This window comes from Lampetra planeri, chromosome 32 (genome assembly GCF_965212315.1).
Source record: "Lampetra planeri chromosome 32, kcLamPlan1.2.h2, whole genome shotgun sequence".
Taxonomy (NCBI): domain Eukaryota; kingdom Metazoa; phylum Chordata; class Hyperoartia; order Petromyzontiformes; family Petromyzontidae; genus Lampetra; species Lampetra planeri.
Genome location: NC_136138.1, coordinates 5169064 through 5194085, shown reverse-complemented (window position 1 = coordinate 5194085; position 25022 = coordinate 5169064). Strand labels below are relative to the sequence as shown.

At 50.4% G+C, this 25022-nt stretch overlaps 1 protein-coding gene across 1 annotated transcript in view; it reads left to right on the top strand.

Moving 5' to 3' along the window:
• The first annotated feature begins 3492 nt into the window (after positions 1-3492).
• Positions 3493-25022, top strand: part of LOC144729499 (contactin-2-like) — a 64515-nt gene continuing 42985 nt past the window's right edge. Inside the window, exons 1-4 of the mRNA XM_078609835.1 lie at positions 3493-3570; positions 3662-3830; positions 16562-16700; positions 20419-20594. Coding sequence (XP_078465961.1) covers positions 3493-3570; positions 3662-3830; positions 16562-16700; positions 20419-20594 — 562 coding nt within the window. The remainder of the gene's footprint in view (positions 3571-3661; positions 3831-16561; positions 16701-20418; positions 20595-25022) is intronic.

Here is a 25022-nt window from a genome sequence, read left to right as displayed (position 1 = left end):
CAGACACGGGTGGGTGGCTGAGTGGGTGGGGTAATGGGTGAGCGCATGAATGGGCCGGTGAGTGGATCTGCAATTCACTCTCAAAGCATTTGAATGGCTCCATAACTTGGAACGGATATCTCTTAAGGGTCGTTCTAAGTAAAATTAAGCAGTAATGAAATGCCACGTCGGGAGATCAACTCGATCCAGCGACCTCTGGAAATCGTCGGTCCAGTGCGCTAAACACCACAGCGATGTGGCACAGCCCTCCCCCTCTCCAATTAGATAGGTTGAGTGATTTTGGTCGGTGGAACAAATAAAATCAACTTGTACTATCTATAATATGGCGTCTTCCCCGTTGATGATTGTTCCTACGACAAGCATCATTCATTCATTAATCATCTGCCTCTGTAAGCATCACTGGGGTCTATAAAGAAGAACCGTTGCCTGAAACGTCGCCGATTATATATTTTTTTATATTTTAAGGCAGTATTGTTGACGAGCGTTTTGAGTTTTTTTTGTGCTTGCACACGACTGCCGATGCAGCATTACCCAACAATGTGTCTAATCGTGAGACTCAATGCTTATTTTCAGGAGGGTCTTGCATCGGGATGTTTGACCGAGTCTTTCTCTGAGCAACCGTTTTTTTTTTGTGTTGACAAAAATCCAGGAAAAATGTGGAGACAGGAGAACTCGATTGTGTGCGAGAGAAGAACGCGCACACTGCTCTGTGTACAGTCTCACGGACACCATGTCAGTCCACTGCTGGATGAATACCTCCCTATACCGTGTGGGTCGTCAACTTGAACCATACTTCACCGCGCAGGTCATTGCTGGTTGGGGGAAAGCAGGAAGCATAAAAGTGGGAGCATATAAGCACAGGGTTGCCTCGCTTCGTTCCATGCGGTTTGAATTCACTCAGATGTGGCGATGCTATCGAACGTGGGATGACATTGTGTGTGTGTGTACTGAATGCGCTACTCGGCAAGCAGCTGCACTGTCCTCTCCTGACAATGGAGTCTCGCAGGAGCCTATAACGCCTTTCACTTAAGGTGGTCAACCCCTCCGAGCAACCATCCAGGCTCAATGCCTGCTTAACATCCGAGACCTGACCAAGAAGTGATAGCGTGCAAGTACGGGGCGATTTGGTCACGTCACCACACAAATAGCTCGGCAGCAACCTACTTGCTGCACTGCCTCCTGCAGGCACACTCAACCTCTCTGCCTCTGTTTTGTACTCATCAGTCACGCGCTTCCAAGTCCACCATGTCCATGAACCCGACTCAAACAATGGCGCTCTCCCCCAGAGGTCATCCGGCCCCGGGGCTCGAACCGAGGCTCTCAAAGGAATACGGCTCAAGCAGTGAGGTCGTTGCGAATTGAGCCCCCTGAGCCCCCCCCCCCCCCCCCCATTGCCACCCCCCCCCCCTAATCCCTCCCCCCTCCAGCGGTGTGTGTTTAATGAGTTGCCCAAGAGAGGTCCTATCGGCGGCGGCATCGACGTTCTAAGGATTTTTCTCGCCGCTCAGCGTAAATCGAGACGCCAACTGCGTTTCCACGAGCCGAGTCCGAGCTTCGCTGACGACGCAGCTCAGCCTCGGCGTGCCCCCCCCCCTGCCTCCTACACCCCCTGCCTCCTACCCCCCCCCCCTGCCGCCACCCCCCCGCCTCCAACCCCCCCCCCCCCACCGCAAGAAATAAAACAAAGGGTATCAAGAACATCATCGGTCATGGTCTATCCACTGCCCGATGACTCGTGCGCTCATGCGCACGCGATGTGGGTTGATCGTGGATGAAGATGGTGGTGACTGTGCACCGATTGATCGATACAAAATCTTTTTTTTTACACATACAGTACATTTATAAAGTTGTCACGTGAACGAACGCGCCAGTGTATATTACTGCTTCAGCATTTGGAGAGCGATCCACAAACGTGAATAATGGATTGCAAAAAAAAACAATGGTCGTTCTACGTAAGTCTCCTCAAGTTATTTATTTTATTTATAAACCTGATATTTAAATATTCAGGCCAATACCACGATTTGGCGAATATTCCTTTCCGCCACCCTGCGTTCCACCCGTACCCTCGCGACGTTTACCCTGATCCCGTAACCCTCTCGGTGTAGATTCTTCTAACACCCCACTCGGCAAAGAGGCAACAGCAGTAGCAGCCCTGCGGCCTCCCCCCCACCCTCCCCGCGTCCCTGAAGAAATATTTTCAACATTTATGAGCGTCGCCTAATTAACGTTGGGCGGGATGACGATTTATTTTTTCTTTCGCAGCAGCGAAATCCATAACGCATTAACGCCACAGCGGCCCGCTCTCCCCCGAGCATGAGGGGTGCCCGTTTTTTATGAAACACCATCGCCATCGCCTTCACGTGTCCGGGCTGCCTTTCCGCGAGCCACCGGCGCGCTCACGGCCGTCGAGACGCCGGGCCGAGCACTGCGAAATTGCAGGCCGGTTGCTGCTGTCTTGGGGCTGAGCTCCAGAAAATGAGAAAAGAAAAACATTTCAAACTAAAAAAAACACCCAAAAACAAAAATCTATGCCGTGAGAAAATTGACAAATTAAGCTGCTCTGTCCGTGTACGGTAACAATGAAGAGAACGAGTCATAGGTGGAGTGGTGCGAGTGGGGGCGGGGCGAGTGGGCTGTCACTCACCCCTCAACCCCCCACCCCCACCCCATCCACCCCACCGTAAACGATGCAGATTTGGAAGAGAGCGGAATATAATTTAGCCTCCCCACAAAATCGAGGAGGTGGATGCCGCTTGGATTAATTTGCACGGGAAAGAGTATTTCACGAATCTATTACCGCATTCTCGAGATTATAAGACGCCCTGGAAAATTAGACGAACACCCCCCAAACCTGTGCCGCCGGTGCCAGGAAAGTTATACGCAATCTGGTCACGGACGAGCACACACACACGCACACGTACCACCTGCCAGATAAAAAGTCGCACCCCAAACTTGCACGGTCCACACGGCGTGTGTGTGCGGGAGGGAGTGCGTCATGTAATCTGGAGAATACGGTGTACTTTTCGCAGTTAAAAGAAACGTTATGGTGCATTACAAATGCATTGTGCTGTAGATTGCATGCGTTGTAAACGGCGTCGCTAGAAGCGTGGAAGACGCTGCAGCCGAAAGGGGTGGGGGGGGGTTAAAGGGGTTAAACAATGCACTCTGTGACCCGGGGCAGTGATTCAAACTTGCGTCCTTCGAAAACTGTTAAACTCGACAGTCTCGTTACCGACCCCCTGCTTCAACTGTGATGCCATCAACGCGTCCAAAAGCGATCGCTTTTTTTCGTCGTTTTCCCCCGTTGTTCGCGAGGCAAACGTCCCTATCGGTGATCTCGAATCAGAATAAAAACATTTTAACGAGGAGAAATCCGATGAGCTACAAGGCTCTTTTTCACAGATTGTCGGTGGCTTCGCAGATGTCCAGCAGTGGCCACAGATGTCCAGTCGTGATCATAGGCGGCCACCGCACCTGCCGTGCGAAGTCCAGATGACATTCGAAGCAGACCGCGTCGACCTTCGTCGGTATAACCCAGGGCAGTTCCTGGGCGCTTCCAGAAGGTTCACCGTGGCTGGCGGGACTTCGATCCCGAAGTACGGACCGGGATAAAATAAAATATAACAACGACTTATGTGCCGTCTGTCGCTTCCGACGGCAGGTCACGGAGCCTCCGCGCAGTCGGCGACGAGACGCGAAGATCGAGGGAGGAGTTGGTTCACCGAATCTCGGAACTCGGAGGACGATCCACGCGGAGATGGATTCTTCTCGGCCGATGATTTCGCTGCTACTGCTGCTGCTGCTGATCGTTGTCGCCATCTGTTCGAGCGGTGAGTTCCCGTCGCGATCGCTCAGAGAATGCCTGGCTCTCGTAATGCCCCGTGATTGATGAAATTAGGGCCCTTCCTTCTCCCCAAATTGCACGCTGTCAGTCCCACACGGCTGAGTCGACAGGCGTCAGCCTCTCGGCTTCATAGAGATTATTCTTTTTTTTAGCTTTTAAAAATGTGCAATATTTGTCCTGCGAAAATGTGTTTTTCTTATTTTTGGAAAATTCCAAGCGATGATGTTATTCACGTTGCAGAGTGCTCGAGTTATGCTGCCTAACATTGTTCATTTGAAGCCCATTGCTAATGTTGCAATTCACTTTCAGTTTATTTTGAAATACCCTGTGAGTCAAGAAGCTCTTAAATCGGGTTTCATGAACAACAAAAACAACATCACCGCTTCCCCGACAAACGCAACAAGTCAGGGTTAAATGAATCAATAATGAACAATAACAGATAAGCGAAATAAAATAGATAGCAGATCATAATCCCAATATCAAAATGATCTTTTTTTTATCGCAATATCAAAATGATTTTATTTTTTATTAAGTAGCACGCTGGAGGTCAAAAATATATACAGTATATTGATTTAAATCTGACATGTTAATTATAATGCCAATGCGGTCTAAAACACGATGGCATTACAGAGGAATAAAAAAAAAACACGGCATCCGCTTTAAAAAAAACGTAGTGTAAACAACGCGCAGAAAGTGGTCGCTTAGAGGCAATCAATATTTTGTAACTCGTCTAACTCCATGAGCTGCCAGTTGAGGGCCTCCCCATGCCGTGCAGCTCGTGACGGTTGGTTGACCATACTTCACCAAACCGGTCAGTGCCGTTTGCAGGTCGGGGGTGGGGGGGAGTCCATAGCGACGATTGAAACAAATGTTGTATTATATCTAATTAAATCCTTCGTATGGTCAATTATTTGAGAATGCAACATCATGTACAGTAGTTATTCATTGAGCTTTCACGATCTGTTTCAGGATGGTCCAGCACTGGGATGAGAATGGTATTTGTTGCTTGGCAGACGAACCCAATGATTTCTCTTCCCAGACCTAGAAAAAAATTTACCAAATTAATTGGCAAAACTAATTTCACACCGCGCGGAGCTTTGTTGTGCAGCAATTGTCGATGGGACAGCTGACACCTGGATTCAAATTGAGGCTCTCACCGGTGGTGGCGCAGCGCCCTGACCACTGAGTCACCCAGCCACCTCACCTCACACGAATTAACTTTTCTTGAAGAGTTACAAAGCGGAGATTCATTTCTTCCCTAATATTTGCTGGAAACGCTGCTTAGGTGTAAGGCACTACTGCTGGAGTACGAGGCACGCCTTCCTATCAAGTTTCAACTTTTCAAGTTCATTTATTAGGTATAGCCCTGTGAGCCATTCGGCTCTTGAATCGGGTGCAACCGCAACAAACAAAAAACTAAAACATGAACAAGAAAACATCTTAAAGTGAATATGTGACTAAGTGCAAACAGAATATCCAAGAAAAGACAGCAAAATATTGCAGAAAAAACACCGTACACCAACTATCGTTAATAACCCTGCACCCTATATTGCTAGAGCCACACAAACAGGTTGAGGACAACGTGAGGTGAGAGGGATGTGGCGTACAAACAGCGTTCCGGACCGGTCCAGTTGAAACTGGGCTGTGGTCGTCTTTGTGAAAGAGCGAGTTTTACACGTTGGCTTTCGCGACTAATCTCATACATAAGAGGTTTTTGTTGGGTTCGATCGCGTAAATATAAAAAAATGTGTCGTTAAAACGTCGTGCTCAGATTGTAAATGTTGTGGCTTGGCTCTCCAACACACCGGTTAGTGCTGTACTAGTGACGAATTGGCCACGTTCTGTTTACGTGACAACCCTTACTAGCTGGCTGTGTCGGGTTTTAACGACACATTTATATATTTGCGCGATCTAACCCCAAAAACAAAACCTCTATTATGGATGAAATAGCTATTTAGCTCAATGAGCCTTATCAGCCGATATAAAGTCTTAGCCCGAGTTTGAGACGATTGCACGTGGCTAGAAGTCTGCGACGCGTGGCGTGCGCGCACACGGACAACGACAGAGCAGCGCGGCTGCCGACGAATCGAATCTCCTGCGAGGGTCGACGGTCTCCACCACCCATTCCCCCCACAAAATGAAAAACAACTGCCGCAGAAAACCAGAAACTAAAAAAAAAAATCCGTAAAATTTAACCAAATAAATTGAGCGGCGATTAAATTAAGCGCCACCGCTCGGTTTCCCAGGGGGCACCGGATCTCTGGGACAGACGCGTTCCTGAGCGCGACCTTCCAGCCCGAGGCCATCAATCACGACCCCCCCACCCCCCTATCAAATCCTCATCAGCGCACGTCCTGGGTAATACATCCCGAGCGAGCAATCAGTCGCACGCGCCCACGTGATCGCGTGGGCGGCAACCACCCGGCTCGCGTGGGCCACACGTGGCACCCCTCGAGTGGGAAAGAGGCTGGCACTGGGGCGCTGGAGCCAGCGAGAAGTTGCATTTGAATAATTGGTTCATTAGTCCACGCCAGATAGTTATAAATACGGCGCTGTATTTAAATTGTCGTTGCCAGCGGTTAGTGGACTTGGCTTGATGGCTCGGCAGGAGAGCGAGTGGTTCACAACCAAACAGGTTGCGAGTTCAAATCCTGTGTGGGGGAGTTGTCTCGGGTCATCATCCCTCGGAAGTTGCTCAAAACGAGCACCACTTCGTGGGGGAGTTAACAATAATTGTGCTGCGTAGAGAGACGCGCCCTCGGCATGGAAATGAGGAATTTCCACCACTGGCTCCGCAAAGGATTTAAACGCAAGATGAGCACCAGTGTCTCAATGCTCATACGAGTGTGAAATCTCGTAGACTTTTAAATTACGTTCGTAAAAAGTGCACAATTCGCTTAAATTGAAGCTGAACCACAGTATATTGCGTCGCAAGTCGCAGTTGTCCGCTCTCTTTAAGAAATCCGCGGCCGCTGCCAAAGCCGGTCGCTCTCCGTCACGACTTCCGTGACGCGGCGTCTGACTTGAATCAGCATAATGAGGTCACGGGAAGGTCGCTGGCATCCGAGATCGGGGGGTTTTTTTTTTATCTTAAATAGACACGTGGCCACAAACTGCATAAATCAAATACGTGGCCCGAACGCTGCTTTTATTGCGCATGAATAATTGAACGGACCGGTAAGAGACCAATGTAGAATATATATAAACTCTCTCTCGCGCGAAATAAATGAGAGGCACGTCACATCGTATCGATCCTTCGAATAGCTCGGAGGTGCATGGCAATAGGCGCACGAACACGCTCAAGATGTTTTGCGCGGAGAAAAAACAACCAACCACGTGGTGACTGCTCGTGTTCGTGTGGCGAGCGGTGGTGCAGCGGTTAGCGCCGCGCTGCGCTACGAACCCGGCCATCCGAGTTCGATTCCCGCTCACGGCGAACACCAGTGACGAATATCTGAACCGGTCCTGGGCATCTCCTAGGTCGACTCGGCCTCAAATGACTAACTGATCCCATGTGTAAGCATCGCCACTTGGCGCTGGCCACCCACTCCCTCGTGCACCGTGCCGGCCTTCATAGGTGCTCGCTAACAGCACTTGCCGCCAACAGTCTATTAAGGCTATACGGGGGATCTTTGTCTTTGCGACGCACCGAGTGTACTGGCCGCTGCCATGGTAATGTGGAAGGAACCCTACGACTCAAACACGCAGCGCTGTAGGTCCCGGACCGTCGGCCCTCGTCGGACTCACCGACGAGACGATCATCCTCTGCTGCGGGGGACTGCCAACAAAAAGAATGCAGAGGGCCCACCGCAGCCTCAAAGCTGCCAACGGAGATGGCAAACAGCAACGCCGCTGTGCTTTTTGGATAACCACCTCCGGTTCCGCACACAAATATATTGAACAGCGGTTCAGTGGGGAAGCATCACATTTGTATTTATTATCTCAAACGATTGACGCTGCCTCTGATGATGCATTTCAGAAATACGTTTTCGAAAGCCAGGCAGGCAATCAAGAACCTCGCTCTGTCTATCCTCGGAGGTAGAAATTGGGGCACGCCGCCCCCCCCCCCCCAACCTCCAGGCCACCCCCTGACCCCCCACCCCCCACCGCCACCCCCGCAAACGATTAATTACGATACGAAGTCAGTGAACCCGCAATGAAATTATTCTGCCACGCGTACACAGAGAGTAGGCATGACAGCTGTGATTTTGTTTTAATTGACAGCTAAGTATGTGTTCTGCCCCCTCCCGCCCCAGTTCAGTAAAAAAAATAATTCGCGGTCCTAATTTCATTCCGAGGGCTGCTGCTGTGGCAGGGCAATGGATTGCCTAATTATTATTGCCTTGTACGAGGGCGGCTGCGGCGATTTATTCCAATCGGGTCGCTGTCTAACAAGAGAGAGCGGTGCTCCTCCGCTGAGCGCCATCTGTCCCGAATTAGCGGCCGTCGCTTCCTGCAACTTTTTATTTTATTTTTTAACAAAACCAACACTTACGATGAATGCGCACGGCTCTGCATCTTAACCCGGGTGGGGGGGGGGGGTTTCTGTGACACCGCGGCCGCCGTTTAAATTGTGGCCGTGCCCTTTCTCGGCAGAAGCAACATGTTGCTGCTGGCGAAGAGGCGCGTGCCTCGTGCGTTGCCAGGTAGCGCTGGGGTCAAGGCGGTGGCGGCGGCTGTCACCGCGTTTGTTTTTTGGTCCAGGTTGTGGTGGACTCTACCGTGGGTCGCATTTGGCAAAATAAAATGCGATTTGAGTGAGACTCTAATTTCAACTTATTTACTGTGACGGTTCCACCTGAAGACGGAAGCTTGTGTTTCCTCCGAAACGTAGTGATTTAATTTAATTTATTTTCCTTTACCGAAAAAAACAAAGAGTATGGACCCTTGCAGTCACGAAAACTTCTAATCTAGAATTATTCCGGGCCTCTGTGAAGTGTCACGTGTTGTCTTTGTGATTTTTCCGAGTGATCGGAAGAGTCGTTTGCGGGGCGTGCGGCGTACAACTGCGTGCTGCTCGTGTGGATAAAGGGTCCTTCTTGGCGTCATCTGGTCGAACACCGTATGAGACTAGGCTCTAAGGAAAACTGTCTCTCGTGTGGACCAATCAGTTTTAAGGACAATGCATACATTTTCAGTGTTGTCTTTTTTTGCATTTTGACTGCAAATATTGTGGTTAATGTAAACATGATTCCCTGCAAAAGGTTTCAGTTTAGTCGCCATAAAAAAGAGGAAAACCCCTATTATTATATTTTGGTACTGGCAAAGGAGGCCTCACGATGAAGACCTCAAGTGGTTGTGCATCGTCATCACTGGGAGGCCATTCACACTTTGCCATTTATTAATTGAAAATGTTTTTACTGTGGTGCGAGCGCGTTGCCACAAATAGAAGATAATTACGGTCAGAAGGAATCTAATTTAACACATTTTGGTCACACGTTCAAAAATGCTAAAAACAATGGCATTAGCGTGGCGTGTAAAGCGGTATTAAGGGGCTCCATGTTATTCCAGGGCAGTATAGCTGTACAGTCCAGTTCGGGTTTTCCAGGCTTACACGATTCATTGCAATAAAGTCAGTTAATTGACGATTAATTTAAGAATTGAATGATTTATTTGAATGTGACAATAGTTTGAAAATCTACGTGGCTTCCCGTCACAATTGGTCTGAGAATTGTATCATCCCGTTCACAATGGCAATGTCATGCATTTAACGATGAAGCCACCTTACACGCATCAGCTGCGGCTGCAAGGAAACCGGGGATGAAATGTGCCGCCATTTCGCTGGAACCACAATAACCACCGGCCCACTGGCTGGAAAGTCCACTTCAGTCTTTCCAGAGGACCCAGGCAGGAATGTTCACCGCAGTTTAGGGATCCGTGTGGCTTCCTGGGAGAATTAGTCCAATCATGGTAACCAAACACCGGCGTGTCGTCACCATCGTCACCATCGTTCGTTGTGACTGCTCCACAAACGGAACTTAATTAACGATGAAACCACCTGCAATGCGCCGCCTACGATTGTGAAAACCCGGGATGGAATTTGTCAGACTGGTACAATAACCCGGCGCCGGCGTTATCGTGAGGCACGGTTGAGCAATTTCAAGTCTTATCTTTGCAGGGCTTCTGTTGATGGGAGAAATTGCGTGACTTGTCAGCGGAATTGACTGAAACGTCAATGAGCTGCTCACAGCCGCGACTCACAAAGGGAGGCCGATCGTTACGACGGTCAAATGGTGGAGGTACTGATCATGATGACGACGGCGGTGGTGATGACTCTGGTGGTGATGACGGTGGTGATGGCGGCGGTTGTGGTGGTGGTGGTGGCGGTCACTCCCCACCAGTTGCGTCTAAGGTTTTCTGCGATCAATCAAATGAAGCGACCCTCGGACCGAAGCTTTGTACCAATCCCCCGAGTGACCTTAAGATCGAGTGACCGAACCAGGGGTCAATGATGATTACAATTACAGAAGCATTAGCTGGACTTACAATTACACGGATTGTAATGCATTACAAACAACACAGCGACAGCTGTAGTTGATCTCAGGTCTGATGCAAGCAGACGTTCCATCACAGAAATTCTGGTCGTGCCACTGGGCAGAACTTTATGCAAACATCCTTGTCGCTGTGTGGTGTAGAATGTCATGATAATGTCATTAGAGAATTGTGGGACATCTTCTTTTGTATGGCTGATGTGGTCAAGCCAGATAACCGCGTCAGGAGCAGCGGGGTGTTGTGGGTAATAACATTCACTTACATTTGCCCTTGGGCACAAAACAAATTTGGATTCATATTTTTGTGTCTATCAGCTCATTGGCCTAAAGGAATTATTTCAGCCAACAACGCCCCATCGAAATGTTGGAGTGCTCTTGCCAATAACATCTGAAACTGAAGTCGTAAATGTTTTGAGCCTCGCTCTTGCTGATGAACCCCAAGAGGTGAAAACCAATCCCAAGTGGTTTGCTTAAATCCTCTTGGATGGCACACATCTGGACATATAAACAGACGATGATAAAATATATGAATACGTAGATGATCATCATCGTAAAAAACAATCAGCATTTACTGCCCAATATCAAGCCACTCTCAGATGCCTTTCAAGACGGGCATAGTGGTTTGGTTGACCATACTTCACGACAACCAAAATCATTGGCCGTGGATCAGGAATGGGACTCGAGTCGGACCGCGTTCACTGCTTTCGAAGGGCGCCGAGAAACGCCTAAACCCCTTCCTCCATTCGTCAACATGCGGGGCCTTAAACGTTGAGAAGCCCTCGCTTGCCCTGTGGGGTCCCTGTTCAATCTAGGCAGCAAAACGTTCAGGAGCTATTATTTCCCTTCTACGTGACTTTACCGAAAGAACCAAGAATTTATATGGTCCATTGTTTGGGTTGCATGTCCACAGTTGCACTCCTGTGGCCTCTCCTTAATTTTACATTCATGAAGATGTGCACATCGACCTGTTGATGTTCCGATACGATTGATGGCTACACCACCGGTGACTTCGCCGTTGCCACGCTATTAACATTTCACTTGTCCCAGAAGTCGTGCGTGGCTGAGCGCGTAGGTAGCTACTGGAGGCTAGCGGCGCATTCTTCTCAGCACTAAAGCGCAAATTGCCGGGATAAGATGCTGGTACAGCTGCGAGGGTGGAGGCTGATAAGCGTGGGTGGTGGAGGCGTAAGTGCCGGGCCCTTCTCCGTGGAGGCGGTTTTAAACGCTGCCGGTTTCCGTGGCGATGCTGCTTTGAACGACCGGCGAACTCGGCAAGTGGCGTTGTTTTTATTCATTTTAAATCGGTGCGGATAAAGACATCGCGGGCCGGTACTTTTCAAGGTGGGCTCAACGTTCGGGCCGCTGCTTCATTTCACGTCGACGGCACACCACGTCCAGTATGCCTCCTCTCGCTGCTGTGGCTGTGTCTGTTCGTCATTTTCCTACTCCAGACTACCAGCAAACCAGAAGATATTCCATGAGAAATTAAGCACCGCTCAGGCCCGAGCATCAATCCTCAGCTCTCATGAGAGCTCAGTCATGAAATTTGTCACGTGGTCGATTATTCCGTTAAGGTCCTGGAATCAGACAGCGGGGTAAGACATTGCATTTGACTTCGTTAACGACGGAGCAATTCATTCTGGAGGCAAGAGCTCTCGCCTGACCCATCGCGCAGCAGGTGTTGGATGTCCGCGCTCATTGCCGGACAAAGGCGCGATCTCTGGTGCAGAGTCCGCTGTGCGATCGAACGCAATCCACCCCGAGCCTTGTCGTCGGAAGGTGCTGCATTTGCTTGTGTGTTGTTGTGTTGTTGTTGTGTTGTTGTTGTGTTGTTGTTGTGTTGTGTGACAGAACGAGCGGTGTGGAGCGGTAGCACACTCCGCGACACACCCGGCAATTGCCGTTCGACTCGTGCTCATGACCAACGATAGCGGCAATTATTTTCACTGGTCTCGGGCGTCCCCTAGGTTGACTCAGCCTCAAATGAGTAACCTGGTGCGCTGACCGGGCGTGGTGTAGGCCACCCCCACCTCCTCGCGTGCCGTGCGACCTCCATAGGTGCTCGCTTACAGGCACTTGCCCCAACAGTCTGTTAAAGGCTATACGGGGGATCTCTGTCTTTGGGATGATCGAAGCAATAAAGGGAATCATTGTTATTCGTTTATCCTCGGGTTACGGTTACTGAGTCTCGAGACTCTTTTTCATGAGGGTCCTGCATTGGCGTGCTTGGCCAGTTTCTTTAAGTTGTTATTTTTGTTTATATTGTAGCTGCTACTTTATTAACTTACCCATTCGCTTGTCAACAACGGAGACACGTGGTGTATCTCGTGGGCTCTTTCCTGGATTGATAAATATACAGACATGTCTATCTGTACGTCTGTATAGCCGTCTGTCTGCCTGTCTGTGTCTGTCTCGTCGACCTGTCTGAATGTCTGCCTGGCTGTCTGTTTGTATGTCTGTCTTTCTGCATGTCTGTCAGTCTGTCTGCCTAGCTATATGCATGTCTCTCTATCTGCATAGATGTCTGTCTATACGTCTCGCCGCCTGGGCATCTGTCTGCCTAGCTGTCTGTCAGTACGAGATGTCTGTCTGCCTGCCCATCCATGTGATAATATGATGGGAAGGAATGGCACAAAATCCGTTCTCTTGTTTATTCCTTGAGATCCGCGTTTCCAGGATTTAATTGCAGCCTGGGCTCAAGTGAGTCAATTACGGCGTCGCGGATGATTTACTAAAATTAATGGAGTGAGTTTTTTTTTCAGATTTATTTTGGGAAATGTGTCTACACGTGTATGTGTGTGTGTGCGTGTGTGGTGCCTGTGCGTACGCTTGTGTGTAGGCATCGGGTGTGTACGTGTGCGTGCTCGAGTTTGTTTCCAGCTCACAGCCAGCATCAGTCACACATATCTGAACCGGTCCTGGGCTTCCCCTATGTCGACTCAGCCTTGAATGACGGCCAAGTGCAGTGTGTAGCACATCAGCACTGGCGAGACAAAGGCGGCGGGGGGCCTGGTGGTGGCCAGCCACCGCCTTCTTTGTATGCCGTGTCTATCTTAATAAGTGCTCGCAAACAGCACTTACCACAGGAATCTGTTAAGGCTATAGGGGTGATCTTTGTCGTTGTGTGTACGTGGGTGCATGTTTGTGTACATACTGTGTACCATGCCAAGGAGGAGTGGTGGTACATTGGTTGGCGCCGGGCAACGCGGCGACAATGCTAGGTCGCGGTTATCAGTGGCGACTTTCTGAACCGGTCCTGGTCCTCCCCTAGGTCCACTCAGCCTTAAACGAATACCTACTGCCCTAACACATCAGCACTGGGGAGACAAAGCCCGGCCGGGCATGGTGTTGACCACCCACCCCATTCGTGTGTCGTCCCGGCCACCATAAGGTCCCTTAATAGCACTTGCCCCCACAGCCTGCGGGGGGTGGAGGGGGGACCTTTGTCTTTGCGTACGCGCGTGTCAGATGCCATCCCTCGGGTGATTAACTCATCCCCAGCGCAATCAGGAGCGCCACTTAGGGACGGCTGACACTTGGACTCTCACCTATAACCCTTCTGATCCTCGGCCACATTTCATTTCCTAGGGCGTCTCCCCTCCCAGCAAAAGCACCCCCGCCAGCTGTGACCACCGATGGAATATTTTACCAAAACAAATAACGTTTCCCATTATTGGAAATTTAGCACACACACAGGAGCCATGGCCCTTCGGCCTGACTTACAAACGCCCAAACGGCACGAAATGAAAATTGCGTGTGTGACATTATAGGCGCTCGCCGATAACAACTGCTCAGCCCTTTCACCGCTCACGTCGATTCACGTCTCCACATCCCAAATGTTTATTCTACTTGTTAAACAGTTACGTGATTACGCATTGATTATTGCGTAACGATGCATGAGTCATTTCCAGCTCTTTTTGCGAGTTGTATTGATTCAGGCTTTTTTTTTTTGCTGGGCACATCTTCTGAATGTTGCGATCTCAGAAGTTGAGCAGAGAGTTGAGCCTGGTTAGTAATCGCATGGGTGACCACCACAGCCAGAGCTTGCCAGGTGTTATAGGCGTGGGACTACAAATGTGGCCAGTAGATGGCAGTGTTGAGTGTCACCCAGTCGGATGTATGCGTGGGTGGGTTTTCTCCAGGTCCTCTGGTTTGTCCCCGCAAAGCAAATACTCACCCCTTCAAAGATCAGCTCAAGGCCCTCACCCATTCAGGCTCTCACTCATTTGAGCTGTCACCGATTCAGCTTCTCACCAGGCTGAGGATTCTCACCCGTTCACTCTCTCACCCATTCACAGTCTCACCTGTCCAAGCTGCCGTTCTCCATTGAACATGGCATCCGATCCGCGATATCTGTGCGCGTTATGAATCGTGTTTATTATTATTATTGTTGTTGTAGTTCTTAACGGCATTAGCCAAACATCCTAACGTAGCAGCACCCTCCTGAAGATAGAGTATTGAGTGGCTTTCCTGGGTAATTAATTGTCAGTTTATTGTATTTGCACGCACAGTAAATGTCAATGTTTTTCGCCTTACGCCGGCCTTTGAGTTTAGAATCCACCACGAACCTCAAATATCGCTTGGCAATTTTGCCGATGCAGATGAGAAAATGCGTGTTGTATTTAAATACACGTTCGTATCAGTTAACGTTCAAGCAGAGTGGGACTGGTCGCTCTGTATTAAACAAGCGGAACTTTAACAATAACTACCACCCCGACCACACAGCGCTAAGAACTTACATCGTTCTGCTAGGCCCGCAATGGACTCAATCAGCTATAATAATAATCACATGGCTCACAAACGTATGACTGGACGCGTAATTAACACATACACATATTTTGCTTGCCATATGCTATAGCAGGCATCTTCAGTACGTGCTAATCTACAGCCTCACCTCCGAAGTTTCGCGCGCATGCCTCTAGAGCAGAGGTCGGCAAACCAAAACAAGAAGCGGAGACATTTTTTTCGAATTAGCAAAAAAAAAACCTCAATATGTCAAGAGCCGCAATGCACGGTGTGGTGAATACGAGACGGTGGAACTAAATCAACAACGTGACGAACACTGGCGGAGCCAGTGGGGGGGGGGGGGGGGTGGCACGTTCCCCCCCAATGATCCGATCGAAATCCCTCATTTCGATCGGATCATTGAGGTTTATTAGTAATACATCGGCATTTTGCGACCCCCACTGCCACTGTGTAGTATATTATGTGCCAGACACCCTATGAGATGATAGGACAATAGTCTGAGTCCATAATTGGCAATAAGTAACAGGAAAGCTGTTATAAGTGACTCACATAATTGTGCGCAGTTGCGTATGCAGTACACGACTTCCCTGAAGGCATTCACCTTCAGCGAGCGCGATGCCGATCACACAACGCGGTTCGAATTCGACCCTCGATCGATGGCTGTGCCATCGCCGCACACGCGTCGTCGAATAAAAATCAAGGGACAAGTCCTCACTTACTAACAACTCCTAGCATTGTTCATTGCTGGAGGGGTTGCCCCCCCTACCTGAAACTCCTAGCTCCGCCATTCGTGACGAAGCAGTGCTTAAAAGAGCCGCAGGTTTTCCGACTCCTTGCCCAATGTGTAACACGTAGGAGGAGGCTTTCGCGACCAATATCATCCACAATACAGGTTTTTTTGGGGGTTAAATCGCATAAATTTACATTTGGGCTATGCCCATTTTAAACCTTTATAAACAGTTTGCTTTTAAAAGCTAACCCCCTTTTCCTGATGACGGCCACTTGTGTTGCAATCGAAACGTCGTAGTTTTTTGTTATTTTCTTTGAACCTATCTACGTGACTTTACCGAAAGACCCAAAGAAAATGTACTTGCGTTGTCGTGCTTAATTTGAGTTCCGACGATTTACATTATAAAAAAAGAAATCTGGCAATGTATCACACTCTCCAGAAAGGGCATCTCACACCCCAAAGGAGACAAGGTCCACCCCTGGTTAAGAAGAACCACTGCTCTGGAGCATTCACGTAGCGTGCCAAAGACATTGACCATCGCTGAACATTGCCCACGATTCACACATACGGATCGGGAAAGGTGGACGTAGACAAAAAGGAACAAAAAAGTACAGTACGCATTAAAGCGGCGAGACGCAATGTTAGCGATTGCACCGAGAAAAACAAAAGGAGATGGAACGACGCGCGGGTTGGATCGTCGAGAATCGTCGTCTTGACCGACGGCGCCTCTTGCGTTTGCGCGCTACGCAGGCTCCGTGGCGACCACAGCAGGACAGGGCCCCGTGTTTGTGGAGGAGCCGGGGGACGTCCTGCACCAGCTGGAGGGGGGTGGCAACCGGCACGTCGCCCTCCGGTGCAACGCGAGCGGGACCCCGCCGCCCACATACAGGTGCTGCCTGCCACACCCACGGAGTCCCAGACTGAACCGCAGGTGCCTCTTAGACTCACAGAGACTCACAGTGAGCCGCAGGTGCCTCTTAGACTCACAGAGACTCACAGTGAGCTGCAGGTGCCTCTTAGACCCACAGAGACTCACAGTGAGCCGCAGGTGCCTCTTAGACCCACAGAGACTCGCACTGAGCCTCAGGTGCCTCTTAGACCCACAGAGACTCACATTGAGCTGCAGGTGCCTCTTAGACCCACAGAGACTCACACTGAGCCTCAGGTGCCTCTTAGACCCACAGAGACTCACATTGAGCTGCAGGTGCCTCTTAGACTCACAGAGACTCACACTGAGCCGCAGGTGCCTCTTAGACTCACAGAGACTCGCACTGAGCCGCAGGTGCCTCTTAGACCCACAGAGACTCACATTGAGTTGCAGGTGCCTCTAAGACTAACAGAGACTCACACTGAGCCGCAGGTGCCTCTTAGACTCACAGAGACTCACACTGAGCCGCAGGTGCCTCTGAGACCCACAGAAACTCACATTGAACTGCAGGTGCCTCTTAGACTCACAGAGACTCACACTGAGCCGCAGGTGCCTCTTAGACTCACAGAGACTCACACTGAGCCGCAGGTGCCTCTTAGACTCACAGAGACTCACATTGAACTGCAGGTGCCTCTTAGACTCACAGAGACTCACACTGAGCCGCAGGTGCCTCTTAGACCCACAGGGACTCACACTGAGCCGCAGGTGCCTCTTAGACCCACAGAGACTCACATTGAACCGCAGGTGCCTCTTAGACCCACAGGGACTCACACTGAGCCGCAGGTGCCTCTTAGACCCACAGAGACTCACACTGAGCCGCAGGTGCCTCTTAGACCCACAGGGACTCACACTGAGCCGCAGGTGCCTCTTTGACCCACAGGGACTCACACTGAGCCGCAGGTGCCTCTTAGACCCACAGGGACTCACACTGAGCCGCAGGTGCCTCTTAGACTCACAGAGACTCACATTGAGCTGCAGGTGCCTCTTAGACTCACAGAGACTCGCACTGAGCCTCAGGTGCCTCTTAGACCCACAGAGACTCACATTGAGCTGCAGGTGCCTCTTAGACCCACAGAGACTCACACTGAGCCTCAGGTGCCTCTTAGACCCACAGAGACTCACATTGAGCTGCAGGTGCCTCTTAGACCCACAGAGACTCACACTGAGCCTCAGGTGCCTCTTAGACCCACAGAGACTCACACTGAGCCTCAGGTGCCTCTTAGACCCACAGAGACTCACACTGAGCCTCAGGTGCCTCTTAGACCCACAGAGACTCACATTGAGCTGCAGGTGCCTCTTAGACCCACAGAGACTCACACTGAGCCTCAGGTGCCTCTTAGACCCACAGAGACTCGCACTGAGCTGCAGGTGCCTCTTAGACTCACAGAGACTCACGCTGAGCTAAAATATATCCCTGCTGCAAATCTGGGTCGATCAGGTTTGGCAGACAAAGCTAAAGACGAAGATTTCAATAATAGCCTTTAACTGACTGTTGGGGCAAGTGCCGTAGCGAGCACCTCATAAGGCCATCACGATCCACGGGGAGGTGGTGGTGCCCGAACCGCGCCTGGCTGCCTTTGTCTCCCTAATACAGATATTTGTACATCGCATTCGGTAGTCATTTAAGGTTGAGTCAACCTAGGGGAGACCAAGAACCGGTCCAGATATTAGTCACCGATTTTGGCTGTGAGCGGGAATGGAACTCAGGTTACCGGATTCGTAGCGCGCTACGCTAACCACTGCACCACCGCTCCCCACATGGTAGACAGACACAAAGACAAAGATCTCCCCTATAGTATGAACAGACTGTTGGGGCAATAGCTGTTAGCGAGCACCTATGAAGGCCTGCAGGGCACACGAGCGGGTGGGTGGCCAGCACCATGCCCGGCCGCATTTGTCTCCCGAGCAGCGAGTACTACACATCGCACGAGGTACTGATTTTAAACTGAGTCGACCTAGGGGAGACCCAGGGACTGGCGCAGATATTCGTCACCGACGCTGGAATGCGACTCGGGTCACAGCGCATGTTGAACACACTGCGCTAACCACTGCGCCACCACTCCCTTCACGGCAGACATACACACGCACACACACACACATACATGTGTAGCGCGTCCCTCTCTCTCTCTCTCGAGACTGCCTCTGGCGATGAAGAAGCCCTGAACCACCATCACCTGCTGCCACGGGTTTTCATGGAAATTCACAAACTCTTGTGCGGTTTCAAACCCTTCGCCAATATTTTTCGGCGGATTAATTTAAATCCACCGTCGCCTGTTTATATTTAAGCAGAAATGGGATTAAGCAGAGTGCTCTTAAACGGGATTTGTGTCCGTTATTTCCTAAGTGCGGGCACAGTTATGCATATCTTGGCCGGAGTTCTTTATTTTTTTCTTTAATTTCTTTTTCTTTAATTTTTTTTACGATCAGTGGAAACAAGAAGATGCTCGATGTAGTCGGCACTTTGCTTCGTTCATCATTTCGTAATTTTTTTTTTACTAATAACTTTGCTTTATGCAAACCCCCACTTCTCGCTCACTCTCTCGCTCACTCTCTCATTTCGGCGCGTCTCAAGCGTGAATCAAATGCGGCGTTCGCATGAGCCCCTCGCTAATCGATTGAAAGAGTCAGCATCGTGCGGGAATGGCGAGACAAATAGAGAATTGGCCGGAGTTCAAATGTGGGCCTTGAATGCCATTCTGTGACTGCAGGCTGAGCTTATTGCAAAGTACATGTTTATATTTCATCCTTTCCTCCAATTATTTCCCAATTTGCGCTCGCTCTCGGTGCCGTGTCATTAAAAAGATAATGAATGCAGAATCCCCCCCGACGACCAGTGTGGCCCCTCCACCACCGCCACGTGTTAGAGGAAATTGATATCATAAAACTACTTCTGAGATCTCTTAAAGTGACCTCTGATCCAACCAGAGAGGGTCACGTTTGTCGCATGACGGTCCAACGATGTTGTTAATATCTCAGAGTTCTAGATTTGAAGCTTTCGTGACTGCAAGGATTCATACTCTTTGGTTTTTTCGGTAAAGTCACGTGGGTAAAAAAAAAACTAAATTAAATGACGACGTTTCGGAGGCAACACAAGCGTCCGTCTTCAGGTGGAACCGTCACAGCCAAAGTCACTTGTGATTTAATTTAGTTGTTTTCATTTATTTTATTTCATTTTATGCTTTACCTACGTGACTTTACCGAAAAAAACCAAAGAGTATAACATCTCAGAGGTAGACTTTAAACAAACGAAATTGCATAGACAAATTTAACGTGGTAGGTTCTTTTTTTACAGGCTTTCATCGGTTGAAAATGTGATGGGTTTCCATTGGCGACTGGGACAGAGACCATTACGTAATGACTGCTCACACGCAATGACTGCTCCGCTGCGGGTGTCTTTCGTGGTGAAGGTGATGGACACTTACAGTCTGCGATGGTTGGGAGGGAGCGGGACACAACGCGACAATGGCACAATTAAGCGATGGGCGGGTGAAAGCCGAATGCACGATAGACACACACGCAGATTGCAGCATCATTACGTTGTTGTTTGTCTAACACGGTCTGTGCCATCCTGCACACCATAATTTAAACTAGGTCACATTATGGGGGCTGGTTTTATTCCCATCTGAGAGCCGGACCTTCACACTCTCCCTGCCTCTGCCCTCGCTGTCTCCACCTCCAGGTGGTTCTCCAACGGCTCCGAGGTGGAGCTGACCGACGGCCGCCACTCTGTGCAGGCCGCCGGCACCTTGGTGGTGGCCACGCGCAGGAAGGGGCGCACCGCCACGGCCTACAGCTGCCTGGCCGCGAACCGCCACGGCGCCGTGCGTAGCCGCACCGCCCTCGTGCTCCCGCAGTGTGAGTCACCCTCGCTAGCTCACTCGCTCACTCACTCGCTAGCCCGCTCACGCGCCCGCTAGCTCACTCACTCGCTAGCCCGCTCACTCACCCGCTCACTCACTCACTCGCTAGCCCGCTCACTCACCCGCTCACTCACTCACTCGCTAGCCTGCTCACTCACTCGCTCGCTAGCCTGCTCACTCACCCGCTCACTCACTCACTCGCTGGCCCGCTCACTCACCCGCTCGCTCACTCACTCGCTAGCCTGCTCACTCACCCGCTCGCTCACTCACTCACTCGCTAGCCCGCTCACTCACCCGCTCGCTCACTCGCTAGCCTGCTCACTCACTCACTCGCTCGCTCACTCACTCGCTCGCTCACGCGCCCGCCCCCTCGCTCACTCGCCCGCCTGCCCCACTCGCCCATTCACTCTCCTACCGCTTGCTCACCCGTTTGTTCAGCCACCCCACACTCGCAGGCTCACTCGCTCACCCGCCCGCTCGTCTCACTTGACAGCACACCGCCCGGAGCGCTCGTTCGCCCGACTCCCTCCCACTCCCACTCGACTCCCCCTGCCCACTCCCCCCCCTGACGAATAAGGACCCCCCCACTGGTCCATCCATCTCAGCTCTCTCATCGTTCACAACACGCAGCCTTCGCGTGACGCCGCGCTCCCTTGAAGCGTGGTTGTTGGGTTTTTTGTTGCTTGGCGCACCCAGACGAAGAGTCTTGGCGCACCTACACGACGAGTCGCGGCGCCCTGGGAAGCCACTTTCCCACCACAAAGTTCAGCCACCTGCGAGCACCCCTTCCCTCGCCTCGGGCTCAGGCAATTGACTGGCTATTAGGTGGCCACCAATCTCCACAAATTGTGGGGGGGGGGGGGTAGTTTAGGTCAACTCCGTGATGCTCGTTAGGGCCCCCCACACTTTTGTCGCCTGATTGCAAATTGTCAGGGGCCGCCTGCGGAGAGCGATTGCCGGCGATGCCTCGAGTGCCAGCGAAATTGTTGAAAATGGGTCTTTGGAAAGTTGCAATCAATGTGAAGTGGGCCTTGATAGCTGATTATTTAAAAAGACATATAAATAAATATATATGTACGACGAGCGAGAGACGAAGGTTGCCAAGGACTGTGGTGGAGCCCCGTGCAGACGTCGGGACAGATGTCTCGACCGCCTCGTTCACTCTGCCTCTTAAATGAAAAATGCACGCCATCGATTTACGCCGTTGCATTTTTAATATTTAGATCCTTTTAAACGCATGTTCGGTATTTATATATATTTTTTCTCTAACCGCTATTTATTAATGGTTAGAGAGAGAAGAGAAGAAAAAAAACACATCCGGCCGCGTGGTTTGTCGAGCGATAAGAGCGAGCGGCTCACAATCGGAAAGTAGCGACTTTCAAATCTTGTTTGGGGGTGCGGGGGAGGGGGGTAGACTCGGCACAATCCCTCTGGGCTCGCTCAGAATGTCTACCACTTTGTTCCAGAGATGTCAACATTTCGATTTAAAGCTTTCGTGACTGCAGGGATTCATATTCTTGGTTCTTTCTGTAAAGTCACGTAGAATGGAAATAATAAAATAATAAAAATAAAACATAATAAAATAATTCTCACGACGTTTCGGCCACAACGCAAGTCTCTGTCTTCTCGACAGACCTGTTCTCCACCTGAGGACGGCTACTTGCGTTGTGGCCGAAACGTCGTGAGAATTATTTTATTATGTTTTATTTAAATTTTTTTATTATTTCCATTCTACGTGACTTTACCGAAAGAACCAAGAAGATGCCAACATTGTCTATGGATAAACTCGCCCCCGTCAGGGGAATGTGGAATTGCAACTTCTGGAGATGAGCATAAATGCCCCAATGCTCATTTTAGCGGGGACTCTCTTTGACTTTGTGTTTCTAAAAATTAATGTGTTGCCTTAAGCACTTTGCTAATGTGAAACCATCGATGTAACAGACTGGTTCAGGAGAGTGTACCACGTGTTGTCGAAGAAGCTCCCAGCAGCACGTAGAGTGAAAAGTCGGACCTCGCGCCCAACAACGACACTGAGACACAACCCCAAAACACGACGGAGATCCAGCCACATAGCACAGCAGCCGCAAAGAACAAAGACGGTCACTGCATCGCACGCTTTCAGATGCGCTTCTGCGTCCGTCTGGAACGCTCTCTTCCTTCTGATATTAGGAAGCCACTGGAGCTGTGCACTTTTAAATCCGAATTGAAAACTCATTTCCTCGGAACTGCGTTTTGTGTTTAGTGTTGTTGTCCTTCCCCCGCACCATCGATTAGCACGGTTAGCTACGTACGGTGGAGAAGAAGTTCAAGGTACATACAAAGACAGCCTGCGCAGTTCAAATAACTCCAGTCATCCCACCACGGTGCTGCTCGAGGATGGGAACAATTCTGTGGCCCGAAATATAACAACGATAATAATACCAGCAAACCATCCACGTTAATTAAACCAATGCCCGGCACAGAATACTAATTCCACCGCGGTGCAGTGAAACGCAGTCTAACGAAACCCCTCAATTTGCGTCGTGTAAAATCAATGCCTCCCCCGTTTCCAGATGGCCTCCCCATCGCGCCCTGAGAAACCACACCAGGGTCGCAAACAAGTACCCGTACCCTACCTGATGCCTGGCTACCCGTACCCGGTCGAGTATCGGGTAGGGTACGGGTATCGGGTAGGGTACGGGTACAGGTAGGGTACGGGTATCGGGTACCCGATTGCGACCTCTGGGATGAAGCCATGTTGCAGGCGCGGGTGGGTTGATTCCAGGAACTTGAATTGTGAGAAGAGACAAGACGTTGGGAAATGAGTGACAAACGGTTACTCACCGGTGACTCACGGCTTACCCGTACCCGTACCCGGCCGCACCACCAGAGTCGCAAACGGGTACCCGTACCCATACCCGGCCGGGTACGGGTAGCCGGGTATCGGGTAGGGTACGGGTATCGGGTACCCGGTTGCGACCTCTGAACCGTGGTGAATGAACACCGGACTACCAGAGCGCGCACGCGACAGATCGTGTTGGCGCCAGGCAAGGAGAGACAAAGGGGGTTGGGATTGCGTACCGCTCGTCATCAATCCTATGCGGAGCGCGAACACCAAAAAACTCCGCAAGGGACAACTGTGGCAACGAAGTCAGCACCCGAAAGTTGCTCGCTGCATATTCTTGGTTCTTTCGGTAAAGTCGCGTAAATAGAAAACAAAAAATAAAAAATAAAAGCAAAAAGCAAAAAGCCCACGACGTTTCGATCGCAACACAAGCGGTCTTCATCCGCCTGATGCGCCTGATGAAGACCGCTTGTGTTGCTTGTGTTGCTTGTGTTGCAATCGAAACGTCGTGGGTTTTTTGTTTTATTTTTTATTTTCTATCTACGTGACTTTACCGAAAGAACCAAGAAGATTAATTCCTGCAGTCACGAAAGTTTTAAGTCTAAATCTGCTCGCTACATATTTAGCAAAAAGTGAGCCACGTTAACTTCTTTAATTGAATAATTATTTCAAGCCCCATTCATTGTCATTGTATTGCTGCATTGCCGTGACCATGGCCTTCATCGTCCACGTGTATGACAGCGGCTCTGGCCTTGAAACGTGTGCCGATGCACCCGCGCGCACGTCCGTGTGTGTGCGCGCGAGGAGCGGTGGTGCAGCGGTTAGCGCGCTGCGCTACGAGCCCGACCCCGCACGACTTCAATTCCTGCTCACGTCCAACATCGGTGATGGAGATCTGAGCCGGTGCTGGGCCTCCCCGATGTCGACTCAGCCTTAAATTAGTTACCTGGTGCGGTGTGTAAACATCATTGGAGAGACAAAGGCGGTCGGGCGTGGTGCTGGCCACCCACCCCCTCGTATGCAATGTCAGTCTTCATGGGTGATACTCGCTAACAGCACTTGCTCCATCAGTCTGTTAAGGCTACATGGAGCGGTCCAGTGGGATCTTGTCGTTGTTGCGTGTGTGAGTGTGGTTCTGGCCTTACAACTACACTTGGGGACGCTGGCCTACATAGGCACTCGCTAACTCATTTCTTTAGTCATAACAAAGGTTTTTGGGTTAGGTTGCGTAAGTATAAATGTGTCGTAACCCTCCACTACCCGACACAGCCGTAAGGTTTGTCACGTAACCAACGCACCAACTGGTCACTGCTTCAGCCCACCGGTTGTGTTGGAGAGCAAATCCACAGTCTTTACAATTTGAATATTACAAATAATATTGGTTGCGAAAGCCGACGTGGTAAACTCGTTTCTAGACTCACACAGAGACCCATAGACTCACACCGAGACCCATAGACTCACACCGAGACCCATAGACTCACACAGAGACCCATAGACCCACACAGAGACACTCACACATATACCCATAGACCCACACAGAGACCCATAGACTCACACAGAGACCCATATACCCACACAGAGACCCATAGACGCACACAG